Source organism: Adiantum capillus-veneris, chromosome 1 (genome assembly GCF_014529385.1).
Source record: "Adiantum capillus-veneris isolate H3 chromosome 1, ASM1452938v2, whole genome shotgun sequence".
In the NCBI taxonomy this organism is placed as follows: Eukaryota; Viridiplantae; Streptophyta; class Polypodiopsida; order Polypodiales; family Pteridaceae; genus Adiantum; species Adiantum capillus-veneris.
The window spans coordinates 154678314-154693189 of NC_140931.1; the positions used below are offsets into that span (position 1 = coordinate 154678314).

A 14876-nucleotide genomic window follows, 5' to 3' on the forward strand; every position below is an offset into this window, starting at 1 on the left:
GTGTGTGTGTGTGTGTGTGTGTGTGCACGCGCGCACATGTGTGTGCGTGTGCGCGATTCAACAATAGAGTGCGGCTTAGGTGAGCCATGATGACGCGTTTTTCTTCTTGTTTTTTATTCTCTTTTTTCTTCATATGTATATATGTATGTGTCTGTGTGCGCGCGCATGCGTGGATATGATCGCTATGTAAAATAATGAGTAAATAAAAGAAAAATGAAGAAATTTTTTTACTTAATTGTGCGATTGTTGATGACGCCCAGTCTAGAAGTGCAGCACCAAGGCGAGGTTGAAATTTTGCGATCGGTTGAGGAGGCCAGTATGCAAGAAAAATGAAATTTTTGTGCCAAGCTCCCTTGTCCCAGTAGTAGAGGGCAATTGAAAGAGCAATTTGCAAACTAATGAACCACCGCATAAGATTTGACCTAGTTTTTCATGCAAGATTTTGGACGTTCCGGTTTCAAAGGGAGAGTATATATATATATATATATATATATATATAAACGGAGATCGATAGCCACTAATGAGCGACGAGGTATTTATAACATGAAGTGTCTCATTAGGATGGCCACCATGCAGCAAGGCAAGGGTATGGAAATATAAGGATTGAATTGTTGGATGTCCTTTGAGAGCTTTGAGAAGTGATTTATATTTTTTGTTTTTAACTTCATTGACCATGGGTAGTTCGGTCATGAAATAAAGCCACACTTTTTGCTTAAAGTGTGTGCAAAGTAGACCAAAATTGGGGAGATGGTGAACAAGAGGACGATAGAGATGGCATGAGGGAGTTTGGAAGAGATGGCAACAACCGGAGACCATTTCGGTCCGTGAGCAAGAAAGAGAAAGTGTTGGAAAACCCTGGGCAATTATGTTGATGCTACGTGTGTACCATTTGGTTGAAGAAGACTACAATGAGGGAGTGTGTATAAACACCAATTCCCATCGCTCCCAATCGGAATGATTTAAAAACCTCTTTTGGCCACTACCAGTCACACTTAACCAATTGAAGTCTTTAATCTCTTCTAAGTTGTGAGCTCTAGGCCGATTCTTTCTTTGAAGATTGTTTTTCTTTTTTATTCTTTCTTGAATGACAAGGCTTCAAACAAGAAATTTGTCACTTTATCAATTGATAACCTTCTCCCTTTTGAGCAAAACCCCTTTCTTTCTCTCCCAAAACCAAGATTGGCCTTCTTAAACTCCTTCAAGTCACTTGGATGTCAAGTAGAAATCACCAACTTACTGGAATCTCTTCAAAATTTCCTTCTTCTCAAGTCCTCGCACTTATGCCTTCATTAGCAGACAGTTACTATGATTAAAAGCTTGTCATACCGAATTGTGATGGTCAATTAATTTTTTATTAAGCTTTGATTTGCAAATTTGATGTATCCAATTTGAAATTCCTCCTTAAAATTAGAAATCAAGTTGTTGATTGCAGTGAACCTTCGCTCCGATACCACTGTTGGGAAACCGGGAGAACGGATGCTTAAACTAATCAATTTTCCTCACAAGACACAACAATCAACCTCTCACCATCTCTATCAAAACCCAAGTACACACAATTAAACAAAGACAACACACACACACACACACACACACACACACACACACACACACACACACACACGCACATAGATAGACTTGATAGTGAAAGCATGTAAGAGAAGGAGATATAGACACAATTAATGCACGCACAACTTAGCATAAGAGTTAAGAGAGGAGAATCTTACACAAGAATGACCTAAAATTGTAGCTCCCAAACTCCATGGCACCTCTTGTGGAGTTGAGTATTTCATTTTTGTTATTAACCTATTTTTGGTGCCAAGTATTTGATGCTCCTCTTTACACGTTAGTCCATGAGTGGTGGCTATCACTTATGGCATGACCCTTAATAGGGTGAGTTCTTGCGAGATAAATACGATGAAACCATATTGTCTTATTGGCAAAAAGAACGACAACAATGTGTAAATATAGACATCCAAAAGTTACTTTTTGCACCTTTCCCAAAGTTCCAATCTACACGGCATGAACTCACTATTAGTAAAAAATAAAAGACAGCACGGTACTTAAGTATTACACTCCAGATATCCCAATTGTAATGCTAACCACATACAACAAAAGGGTGTCCAATTTCGTAGCATATAAAGATTGCCAATGCTTTGCCATGAGAGATTTATGGTACATGCCCAAGCCTTAAGGTTTCCATAGGGAATGTGAGTAATGAGCATAACTTCTTTGTACATGAGCATTCTATTTATCCGCTTGTTTCGGGTCAACATTTCATTAGTGCTATGTCCATGGAAACTTAAGTTCTAGTTGATGGTTCTACCTATGCCAAAATTCAAAGCAAACTCTAGTAAGAAAGCTATGTAAATGTTTGTATGTTTATGTAGATCATACCAAAAACATGGATAGCCTTTGAGATCATCATTTGCCAAACTTGACAAAGGAGTTCAAGGAGTTAGAATTTTCAGGAAAAAAAAAATAGTACCATTATAAAGCAAGACTACGATGGTACTTTGAAGGAAAAGTTCTTGCTAGCTGAAGACAAAGGGGCTTTTTCTTTGGAACTCTTGGAATTGACTTTGGAGGGTCAAGTTCCTTACAAAAAGTTCAACGACTTACGCAAATGGGAGAAGCAAAGTGTTTATATTGCCTAAGAAGCTTTTCAAAAGTGTGTGAAATGTTGGATCAATATGATGCAATTTCAAGGTTTTTTGAACAATTTTCATTTGTGGATACAATGGAAAAATTACATGCGATTGTGTAATCCAATGCTCAAGCTAGAGTTGACTTTGTAAAGGTAAATTCACTTGGTATGCAAGAATTTTGTTTGGAGTCTAAAGAAGAACTTATTACATAAGAAATGCAAGTTAACTTTAAGTACAAGATAGTGGTAGGAAAGATCAAATATGTAGTTGTACATTGCCAAAAGAAAGTGATACGGTTATGAAGAAGGATTCTCAACCGCTTACTCTTAGAGATACACGTAAGATTGAGTATTTGTTTACTAAATTAGCATTACATGAGTTGAAGATTGGTGATTAAGACTTCTTGAATTAAAAGGAAATGGAGTGCATCAAAGAGATGTTGCACAGACATGGAAAAGCTTTTGCTTTCTAAATAGGTGAGATTCGTTATGTAGATCTGAATGTTGTAGCATTAATGGTAATATTCATTGTTTCTCATATGCCTTGAGATTTGCGGTCTATGATGTTCCAAAAGCTCATCTTCCAAAATTGATTGACTAACTCAACAAAAATATTGAGATTAGTATTTTGGAACCCTCTTGTCTCCTCATTCCAATAGATGGCTAACAATTCCCAAGAAGAACAGTGCATTGTGTTCGTACAAATTTACAACCAATCAACAAGGTATTATCATGAACATGGGAACATGTCTGATTGTTGATGAATTTGTATAGGCTTTTGCAAGTAGAGCCATCTATTCATGGGGGACTTGTATTCGCATTATGATTTGTTTCAATTAACTTATGAATGCAAGGATGTAACTACTATGCATACTTCATTGGGATTGGTTAAACATGTGTACATAACCATAGGTTGCAACCAATTTGGTAACTCACATGATGAGCTCACACGATGAACCATATGAACAAAGTACTACGAGACTTCTTTCATCACCTGCCATTTGTTGACAACGTCCCAATTAAGGGGTGTGAAGAGGGTAAAAACAATATGGAAATGAACAAGAGGGGTTACAAGAATTTTGTTTCTAATCCTAACGTTCATTGTGACAAGATATTATCCGATCTTGAAGAGGTCAACCCTACTCTTTCATGTCACAAGTTTATGTTCAAGGTTAAAGAAGTTTTTGTTGTGGGCCACTTAAGTAAACCATCTAGTAGAAGACCAAGCTCTAATCTGGTTATAGAAGTTCAAAGTTTCTTAGATGCACGTCTTTTATTTCATATGTTTGTCTCATTTCGCATATGTTGCAAAAGGTTTGTATCAATTATTACACAAGGGACAAAAGAGGAAAGAGTATCCAAAGGCTATTTGAAAGCCTAAGAAGATTCTATAGAGGTCTATTAAATAGAATGACGAGCATGGAAAGGGGTATGCAATTAAGTTTGGTGCAGAGGTGATGGGTGCTCATCAAAGAGCATATCGACAGGTTAAAAAGAGCTTTGGAGCACGCTGTGAAACCAAGGTCAACATGTATTTCAAGATTTTTGCTTAGTTTATGCATTGTCAAGATCAATCAAGGCAAGAATTTTCTTAAATATGTCAAGTGACGTATTGTTTGCAACTCTGATCAATTCACAACACAATCCACATGATGAGAGATTCCAATTGCATCTAGCATAGCATACATGTCAGCTTGCGATAGTAGCGGGCCTATGTTTACTATCCCCACAATTGTGAGCTCTTGCTTAGCTAGTACATTGTAAACCTCGAGAGATTCCAATCGCATATGGTATAGCTTGCATGTTCATGAAGACAAAACATGTTTCTCAAAGACTTTTCTAAGCCTCTTTTGAACAAGCATGGTCCTAGCTGCTCTGGTAAAGATCTGATAACTGCAATGTTCACTTCATCCTGATGTACATTTTACTGGATGAAGTAAAGATTTTCCACAATAGCAAACAAGGATTTATAATACAAAATACTGAATTGAAAGAGCGTTCAACCCTTCATTTACAAGGGTCTATGTTCTCAAGTTTCTCTGTTGCTATACATAGACAAGGTGATGTTCCCTTTGTTTTACTCTCATACCTTTGATAATTCCTTCACATGATATTAGCTTGTGTGCAAATAGCTCATGTAACATGGGTGTGCCCATGTTATACTGAGTGGTCTGCGCAGTGCTAAAGAGACTGGTGTTTTCCTTGCTCGATCTTTTCTTCTCAAGCAAACCAGCGACCCACCATACATACAATAGTAAAAGCCTCTATGCAATCACTAGGGTAGCAATTGCAAATCATCAGCCTAACTGTGCTAATCAACTTTGCTAGGTAGGTATCAAAGGCTGTAGCAAAACAATTGAGGCATGCTGCTCTCTGAGAATGACCCACATTGAAGGGTGGTAACCTCATGCACGCAAGAAAGACCCAAGAGAAATAATTCAGCAGAATGCTCTCCCTCCCACTATCTAACCTTCTGCACTTAAAATTGTACTGAAGTCACGGCCTGGGAACAAGACATCATTTAATGTTTCCAAATACACGGCCCCAAAACAAAAACACAGGAAACCAACCAGCATCACATGAGGAAAACTCAAAACTCCCGTAATACAGCTGTGAAGCTTGGAATGTTTTGCAGTCCTGAGCGCCACCAGAAGGTTAAAGTAAATATGGAGAGGTTAGCAGTGTTCACACCTAAGCCAGCTAAGCCAGCTTTAACTGCTGGCAATTACATGAAAAGTAAAAGACCTCTCACCGCCTTCACGACAAAAACACTATTCCACAATATACAAGCCTGGACCGGCCGTAATACATTTCATTACTCGCCTTCAAAATTGCATGTAGAAAACAAAACGGCCCACAAATAATTAAGGGCATTTCAGAGCCCTTTTGTCACACACATCAATGCATTCGATATTCTTGTGTCCGGGAAGCCTGTGATCTTTTGCCATTGAAGTTGTATGTGAGCTTTATGTCAATATCCCTCGGGTTCTTGACATTTGGTGCAACAGACATTGTTCCCGTCACAGCTTCGCCCTCGCACATTGTCAAAACATCCTCAAGATAAAGAACAGTTTGTTTCCAGTGTGTTGGCCTAGCTTTTGGTCCTGCAAAGACAAGTGAAATGCTTCAAATCGACAAGATAGACAAGGTGAAATACTGACTTGAACAAATTTGAATGTACCTGTAGAGAAGCCGGTAGGCTTGTGGCATTTGGTAAAAGAAACATCAAAATACGCGACCAGAGCATGGACATAATCACTACGCTGAGCTATGAGCTTGAACGATGCGGAGAAGGACACATCTTGCGAAGCCATCTTCTCTATATCCATAGTCTGCAAGAGGAAAGACAGATTAAGAAGTTAGTTATAAAACATTTCTAACGTCTTAGAGCTTTTCAAGGATAAAGCACGTTGGATATACATTCACAGGAAAATCAAGCATCTGTTTCATAGAACTTGTGCAAATCAAAGGTTATTATAAGGACGAACACATGGTAGCAATTTCAATTGGTGAATCCTTTAGAGTTGCTGTGTATTGCATCCATAATGCCCGTGTATATGCATTTCCCTCAGAAAAAAAAAACGAATACAACCAAGCAACTGTGCCCCTCGACTGGCATAAAGTAACTCAGCAAACCAAACATACGAAGCACCTTCAGAAGCTGACAATTTGTAACAATCTGATTTTGATCGACTGTGTCCACTAAGGGCTCCAACATGGCTTGCTTTCTAACACAGCTCATATCAAAGCCGTATACATTGTTCCAAACTGCACAAAATAGCCCAAAAGTTCACTTTAGATACACATATATTACCCAACCAATCCAAAAAGCAGATTTAAGTTCGACATTTTACAGTCAATCTTGTCTTGCTTGTAATCAGCATCCTCAATTGCACAAATGTACAAAGATGTTCTGTCTGGAAGGACAATTCCCCCGGGCACCTGTGGCATGAAAACATGATTCCTGACTACCATTAAGAAATGTGATCCAAAGCTGTGAATTGTGTGATGTGGACCTGTGAGCTGGCATATGAGGTGCTAAAATTGTTGTGTGGCTTGGTATAAGCTGTGTGCAAGGTGCATTTTCGCTTTGACAAATAAAATGATGGAACAAGATTTCAGTTGTAAATTCTAGCGAGTCCAAGAAGATCAGACACTAACCAGCCATTTGTCCCTCGCAAAGAGAACCGAATTAACCATGTTTTCAAAAAGCAAAAAATAACCCATCCATTCTGACACGATTACATCCACATGTGTCGGTATATCAATCTCTTCCACCTTTCCTTTCAATAAAGTAATAACTGCCAGACAAAGAAACAAACTGGATTGGAGAATGCACTTATAAACTTTTCCCAAAATCTGAAGCTAGAGACCACTGACCATTACTATAGCCATTAGCTTTGATGATTTCAATAGCCGAGTCTGCCATTATAGAGCACTCCACCTGCAAAGAATCACTACCCCTGTCAGACACCATACAAATAAATTATGCCACGTGGCAAAAAGGGCCAGCCCACCTACAGCGTATACATGTTTGGCTCCAATTTTGGCACAGAAGAGGGAAAGAATTCCTGTCCCAGCTCCAACATCCAAAACCACTTTATCCTTGAACAAGAAAGCATTCTGATAGATTGCATTTTGGTATGTTTTTGTTCTCACAGAATCCTTAAGCATCTCCTGCCAGACACACGCATGGATGAGGGAAAAAGATTGCTGATGATGGAAGGAGGCAAAAAAGTGAGGGGTGGCCTCTTAACAAGCACTGGCAACCAAAGAGAAAACCATACTTCATGAATACCTGCAAAAACAGAAAATATCAAGGGAATCACTTATGGCTGCACAAAAACAGTAGATTCCACACAAGATGGGCATATGGCAACATACCGAAATGACCATAGGAGTCAAAATAATAGTCCGCACTGGTATGGTTTGACACATCTGTATCTGAAGCAGGACTGGATACCATGGTGGTTGAAGGTATTGTACAAGTATTGTTTGAGTCATCCAACATAGTACTTTCGGTGCTATCACCGGGGTCGGTGCTTTTAGCCTTTGCAGCTTCCGTTACATCTTGCACTGAGGGAGGAGGCTTTGATCTGCGGCGGCCCATCCTGCAAAGTCAACTCCAATGGGTCAGTACTTTCCATAAAAGGACACTCATGATTCTCACAAGTTCAAACAAGCCCCGCCCCCTGCTACGCTTGCCACAGCAGATACAATAACCTTGTCATCATCAACACTGAATAGAGGATGTACCAATATGCACTCCCCCACATGACATACACCCAACCACAGGAGCTGCCACATTCACTCGTGAAACTGTGGCCCAGAATAGCGAATTTCTCACTAGGACAGAGCGATCTCCATTGGCCCTCTTGGTATGGCAATAACGCTAATAAGTAGTGACTGTGGGAGCCTTCACATGTTAGCATCGATGCTCCTCATTCTACAACGTGCTTTCCCAGAGACAAAGTTGGGGACTCTATTTACATAGCTCTCTAAATCTACGCAAGACGCAGCTCTGCCAGCGGAGCTTCCCAAGTGAGATTCTCGCCATTGCGCTTGGAAAATATTCGATCATCCTACTTGAGCTGAGACACGATCGCTAGCTGCTTAATAAGATGGTCTGAACAAGCGTGGAAGCAGTTCAATAGAAAGAAAGAGCAGAGAAGTAGTACCTGGGAAAACGCAGAGAAGACGAGAGAGTTCGTGCGAAGATGACTTCCGGGGGGGCACGGCTATGGCTTAACCGAGCTCGTGAGCCGTGGCGGTCCGCCTGTTTCCAAACCCTAGTAAGAGCTACTGCTCCGAGTGTTATACGCATACATGAAAGAAGAGAGAGGTAATCAGCGACTTATGAGATACACAATTAATTGAGAGAGGGGTGTCACACTGGGGCAGGCAAAAGCAGCCCAAGCTGAGGTTATTCGCTGGGGAAAACAACTGAAGGCCTGCCCTTGGGAGGGAGAGAATCGCCTTCAAGCATCACTTTGTAGGAGACATGCATCCTCCACAATCAGAGGGGAGGGAATCACCTTCAAGCGTGTCTTTGTTTGTACATAAAAGTGCGGCTGCGATAATCATCAACGAGTAGTCTCCATTCAATCAGTAACATTTGTGCAATCAAGCTGGAAGGATCAAAGTCATGGCAAGTCTAATGAATGTAGAGGTAAGTATGAAGCTGCCCATCAGTCTATTGCTACATACATGGGCAATGTCATTGAATGCATGCGCATGGCAGGTCTAATGAATGTAGAGGTAAGTATGAAGCTACCCATTAGTCTATTGCTACATACATGGGCAATGTCATTGAATGCATGCACCATGTAGACACGTGCTCTTATGTTGTTAAGAGCTCTTCACACTAAGCAGTGCACGGAGAGGCTCTAGGCGAGAGGGGCAGAGAGAGGAAAGTAAAGCTGCATGCAAGCTCTTCTTGTCAACCCCCTATGTGTTCTTCCTGTTTGCTACCACCAATTAAGTGCACCCTCTATGCTCTCAAAGTAATTTTACAAAATTTCATAGGCCATTTCCATTCATGTTGTGTATTATCACTTGTCAAATTGGAATGTGCATGATGAGTTCATCCTTTGTTGTTACCAATATACAAGAACGGCTCAAATTGACACTCTCTCCATGATGATCTATGCCCAATAAAATGTGGCTAATGACCTTTGGGTCACCTTTTATCCATTATATGTTACAGATGGTCTTTCCAATATACATTGCATGCTTACTTGGAGATATGTTCACCACACTCTAAACTTTAATTCCTTTTAAGGTCATATAATTGCAACCATGATTCACTAGGAGATCCTACTTACAAATAATAGATTGGCTAGTTTTTGCAGGTCCTACTAGCAAAATTTGTCAAAATAACTAATATATAATTCTCCTAAATGATTTTCTCATGTTAAATGATCATTTAATATGGGGAAGTACCAGGGGAGAAAAGGCTAGATTATTGGTAAGGCTAGCAGACTGGTCACAGTAGGGATCCAAAGGAGGGAAAATAGGAATCCAAAGGGGGACCATCTGCAAAAGAGCAATGTGCAAGCAATGGCCTTCAAAGACCTAAGGTTCAGCCCATTGAGACTTCCAAAATGCTAAGGTTCCAAAATTCAAAGGTTAAGTCCAATGGTCAATGCTTAGGAAAATTGGATGCTTGATAGTGTACAAAAAGACTTTGCAAGCTCCTAAAGAGGAGGGGGAGAGCCCTTTTAGTAGGGGATGAGAGAGAGAGAGACACACACACACACACACACACACTCATGCAAGCCCCTTTACATAAAGGGCATAGTGGAGACATGTCAGGTCCCTAGCCCAATTGCCCATAAGGTGCATTCTACTCCTATTGGATGGCCATAGAGGTGGACCAATGAGAATTAGGCTAGAGTAAATCTAGTTTAATCCATTTAAAAACACTTGATAAGAGAGCCAATAACAATTAAGCTCTCTAGAAGACTATTGGACAGTCTCCCAAGGGGTCTAATGAGCATTCAGCAGCCCAATGGCTTGCCTGATTCCTATTGGCCAGAAGACAAAGGGCTCCAATGAGAGTTTAATTGTATTAATTGATTACCTAAAGCTCTCACAAAAGGGGAAAGGGGGGACACATGTCACAAGGCTATCACTTATGCTTCTTAATCATCATTGGCTACGCTTTGCAGGGTCCAATGGGGTGTCAACATGAGGGGTCGTCCAAGAGAGATAGGGGGCTATTATGGGTGATTAGGTGAGAAGATATACTTCTTTCTTCTAAGACTACTCCTTCTTCCTCTCAATCTACTCTCATACCCTGCTAGCTCTCACCATCTTCGAAGGTGTGTGAGGTCTTGGGTCTGAGACCGTGAGGGAATTGATGTTTTTTATAAGTGTGTGCATGGTGCTTGAAGCTTCCATCTTCATTGCACCAGCAAGATATTGAAGGAACACAAAGTATTGTATTGTAAAATGTCTCCCTTGATGGGGGAAACCTATAATACAAAGCCTTTTGGAGGGGGGACCGGCTCCATGTAAATCCAGTCCTCAATTGTTGTCAATAGCTTATTTTCTCTCTCTTTTGAAGTATTGTTCATGCCTATCTAACTAGGTGTTATGATTTTTGTTGCTCTCTCCATCCAATCACTCTTGTTATGCTCATTAGGACTCTATTCTATGAAATGCTCACTATGTTTATGCTATTTTCCGCTACACACAAGTTACTAGGCCATTAAATGTTACATTGGTTTTAGAGCACAAGGTTTCTCTTTTTTTGCTCAAGAAGGGAGGTCCTCAAGCTAGCTATAAATGGTTGGTATTATTAATTGCAATTGAGTAAGTAGAATAGGGATTTTTCAGCCCTGCAGTGCGCCTGCCTTCGTGCAGATAACAAGGCATCACCGTCGAGAGCTATGGTCTTAATAGTGGAGTCCTACGGGGCTTGCCTGAAGGAGTACGAGCGGAAGTGCGACGCGAGAGAGAGTGCGAGAAGAAGGGCACAACGATATGGTGAACTCGCTCTACTGTAATGTGTAGAGCATAGTGAGTTCTTATTAGGTTTTTACAAAAGAACATGTGTACATACCTGGCGGCCCGCCCACTTACCTGGGCGACCACATTGGGCTTTATACCCCAACAACCTCCCACTTAAAGTCCAATGTGGTACTTTAAGTGTGAGAGAAGCTAATATACAAAAGATGTAGAGAAGTGATGTACTACCCTACACCTAATTGCTTGCGATAATGCGCAAAGCTCTCTGAGGGAAGTCCTTTTGTAAGTAGATCAGCAGGATTTTGTGTGGTGTGAACTTTGACAAGCTGAAGTTGCTTATCCTCGAGCATTTCCCTGATGAAATGATACTTCACATCCACATGCTTTGTCTTTGAGTGATAAACTGGATTGCGAGCTAATTGTATAGCACTTTGACTATCACAATATAACACAAGCATCTCTTCTTTGATTCCCAAATCTGTTACTAGTCGATTAAGCCAAATTGATTCTTTGCATGCCTCTGATGCTGCAACATATTCAGCCTCTGTAGTAGACTGAGTAACACAATCTTGTAATCTAGAACGCCATGATACTGCTCCACCAGCCAATGTAAAGACATACCCTGACGTAGACCTTCGGTTGTCTAAGTCACCTGCATAATCTGAGTCTGTAAAACCCTTTACACTTAGCTCCTGAATCCCATAGCATATACGCATACTCTTTGTAGCTTTCAGGTATCTCAATATTCCTTTCACTGCCTCCCAATGTTTCTTGACTGGGTTTGACATGTATCGACTTACTACTCCCACTGCAAATGCAATGTCTGGGCGAGTAGCAATCATTGCATACATCAAACTACCCACTGCAGACGCATATGGAATCTTATCCATTTCAGCCTGTTCTTCCTCAGACACAGGACAATCTTGTTTGCTAAGTTTCACATATGGTGTCAATGGAACACTCAATGCCTTTCCCTTCTCCATATTGAAACGTTGCAAAACCTTGTCAATATACTCTATTTGAGATAACCAAATCAACTTCTTTGATCTGTCTCTCTCAATGCACATACCAAGTATATGACTTGCCTCACCCATGTCTTTCATATCAAATGATTTTGCCATCTTTGACTTCAAAGCTGAAATTTCTTCCAAGTGCTTGCCAGCAATCAACATGTCATCCACATACAAAATAAGGATCAGCCAACTGCCATCCTTAGCCTTCTTTGTATATAGACAGTGATCGAACTCACTACGTTTGTAGCCTTGAGAAAGCATAAACTTGTGGAATTTATGGTACCATGCCCTCGGTGATTGTTTTAAGCCATAAAGACTCTTTAACAACTGGCATACCCAATCTTCCTTGCCTTTCTCAACAAACCCTTCTGGCTGCTGCATGTAAATTTCCACATCTAAATCACCATGCAAGAACGCTGTCTTGACATCCATTTGGTGCAACACCAAATCTAATATGGCAACCAATCCAAGAAAGCATCTCAATGTAGTCATCTTGACCACCGGAGAGAAGACTTCATCAAAGTCAATGCCTTGTTCTTGCTTAAAGCCCTTGGCAACAAGCCTTGCTTTGTACTTTGGCTGACTATCATGAGCAGTGATCTTATACCTGTAAACCCATTTACAAGGTAGAGCCTTTTTGCCCCGTGGTAATTTAACTAGCTTCCATGTCTGGTTTTTATGCAGAGCTGTCATCTCTGACTGCATGGCCAATTGCCAATTCCCGGAGTCCTTCATTTGCACTGATTCCTTGTAACATGAAGGCTCATTGCAATCAGTCAAAATGACATAGTTCATAGATGGAACAAACCTATCAGGAGGTCGCGTGACACGTCTAGATCTACACACAATAGGTGGCTCATGCTCAGCCACAACTTGTGGTTCCACTCTATCCTGTCCATGCTTCTCTTGAGCCCTGACATTATGTCTTGCACGTGTAGGTCCATCTTCTTGGAAGACAACTCTTCTAATCTCCTCAACCCTCTCTGGTTTAGAATGATATTTGGATTCATTAAAGTGAACATCATTGCTGCGGACAACCTTTCTGGATTCGGGATCCCAAAGTCTGTACCCCATCTCACCAGAATTACCATAGCCTAGAAAGATGCACTTTCTACTCTTTGGCTCAAGTTTGTTCCTAAATTCCTTTGGAACGTGAGTATATGCCTCACAGCCAAAGACTCTGAGATGCTTGTATGAGGGAATTTTGCCTGACCATACCATCTCTGGCACTGAATCCTTCTGCAAAACCTTGCTAGGAGATCTATTTACAAGATGAACAGCTGTTGATACAGCTTCAGCCCAAAACCCATTTGGCAGCTGTGCATTAGACAACATACTTCTGACCTTCTCTTGTATAGTCCTATTCATCCTCTCAGCAACACCATTTTGAGGAGGATTGTAAGGAGCAGTAAGTTCACGTTTTATACCTTTTGACTCACAAAAGCCCTGAAAGGCCTTTGAAACATACTCTCCACCATTGTCAATGCGTAAGCATTTAAGCTTCTTGCCACTCTGATTCTCCACAAGTGTCACAAACGTTTTGAAAACACTAAACGCTTCATCCTTGTGCTTGAGAAAGTAAACCCATACTTTCCTCGAGTAATCATCTATAAATGTCATAAAGTAAGAAGCTCCCCCTAGAGATAGGTTAGGCATAGGTCCACACAAATCACTATGAACAAGTGCCAGCTGTGTATCTCTTCTACTGCTTCTATGCTTATGTGGCTACTGTGTTTGCTTACCATACAGACAATCTTCGCAGAATTCAAAATCATTAAATGAAAAGCCAGGCAAATAACCAGAACGAGACAAGATTTCCATTCCCTTCTTGGACATATGTCCTAACCGGCAATGCCACAAAGAAACGTTCGGCTGCTCGGTTACATTGATTACATTTTTAGAGACATTTGATACATAAATCATGTAAAGTCCCCTAGACTTTACTCCATGTGCTACTGTCATAGAACCCTTGGATATCTTCCACATGTTCTGTCCAAAAGTGGTGGCGTAGCCAGCATCATCAAGTAAACCTGTGCTGATCAAGCTCTTTGTAATTGCGGGAACATTTCTCACATTCTTCAGCGTGAAAGAAGAGCCATTCTGAAACTTCAATTGAACATCTCCAACACCTAAGATCTCACATGTCTGCCCATTGCCTAGCCGAACATGATCTTTAGTGGTCACATAAGAAGTAAACCACTCCTTGTTTGGAGACACATGAAGTGATGCCCCTGAGTCTATAATCCAGTCACTCGGTGCATTTCCATCAGATGCTGTAAGAAGAGCTGAGTCCATTGTATTCTTCAAGAAGTAGATGTCTCCTGACACTAGACTGTCATCCTCTGCAACAGTGTTTGTCACATTTATTTCTTGAATCTTCACTGAGGACTTGTTCTTCTCACCATGGTCTTCAGCTTTCTCTGTGCCTTTTTCTGATTTCCATTCTCTGCGGTCTCTTTTCATGTGACCCTTCTTGCCACAATGGTAGCATTCTATGTCACTCTTGCCTTAAGCACTGCGGGACTTGCTACGAGACTGATTCCTCTTTCCACCTTTGTACTTTTCTTTGGTCCTTCCCCTGACAACTAAGGCTGTTCCTTTGCCTTTGTCCATTGTCTTTCTATTGGTTTCTTCAGTAAGCAGACTTCCTTCTACACCTGCTATGTTCAAACCATCTGGAGGTGCAGAATTACTCAAAGCTGTTGGAAAAGTGTCCCAACTTTCCGGCAATGTGATCAACAGGAACA

The 14876-nt window shown here is 40.8% G+C and overlaps 1 protein-coding gene across 1 annotated transcript; it reads right to left on the minus strand.

Moving 5' to 3' along the window:
* Positions 1-5204: 5204 nt before the first annotated feature.
* LOC147465844 (protein arginine N-methyltransferase 1.1-like) lies at positions 5205-8481 on the minus strand. Its single transcript, XM_086522353.1, has 10 exons — positions 8323-8481; positions 7529-7755; positions 7432-7442; positions 7166-7321; positions 7025-7088; positions 6806-6945; positions 6499-6586; positions 6297-6412; positions 5826-5976; positions 5205-5748 (listed from the first exon to the last, which is right to left on the minus strand). The coding sequence occupies exons 1-10, from the start codon at positions 8466-8468 to the stop codon at positions 5543-5545; spliced, it is 1305 nt and encodes a 434-aa protein (XP_086378479.1). The 5' UTR covers positions 8469-8481; the 3' UTR covers positions 5205-5542.
* Between the last annotated feature and the right edge of the window lie 6395 nt (positions 8482-14876).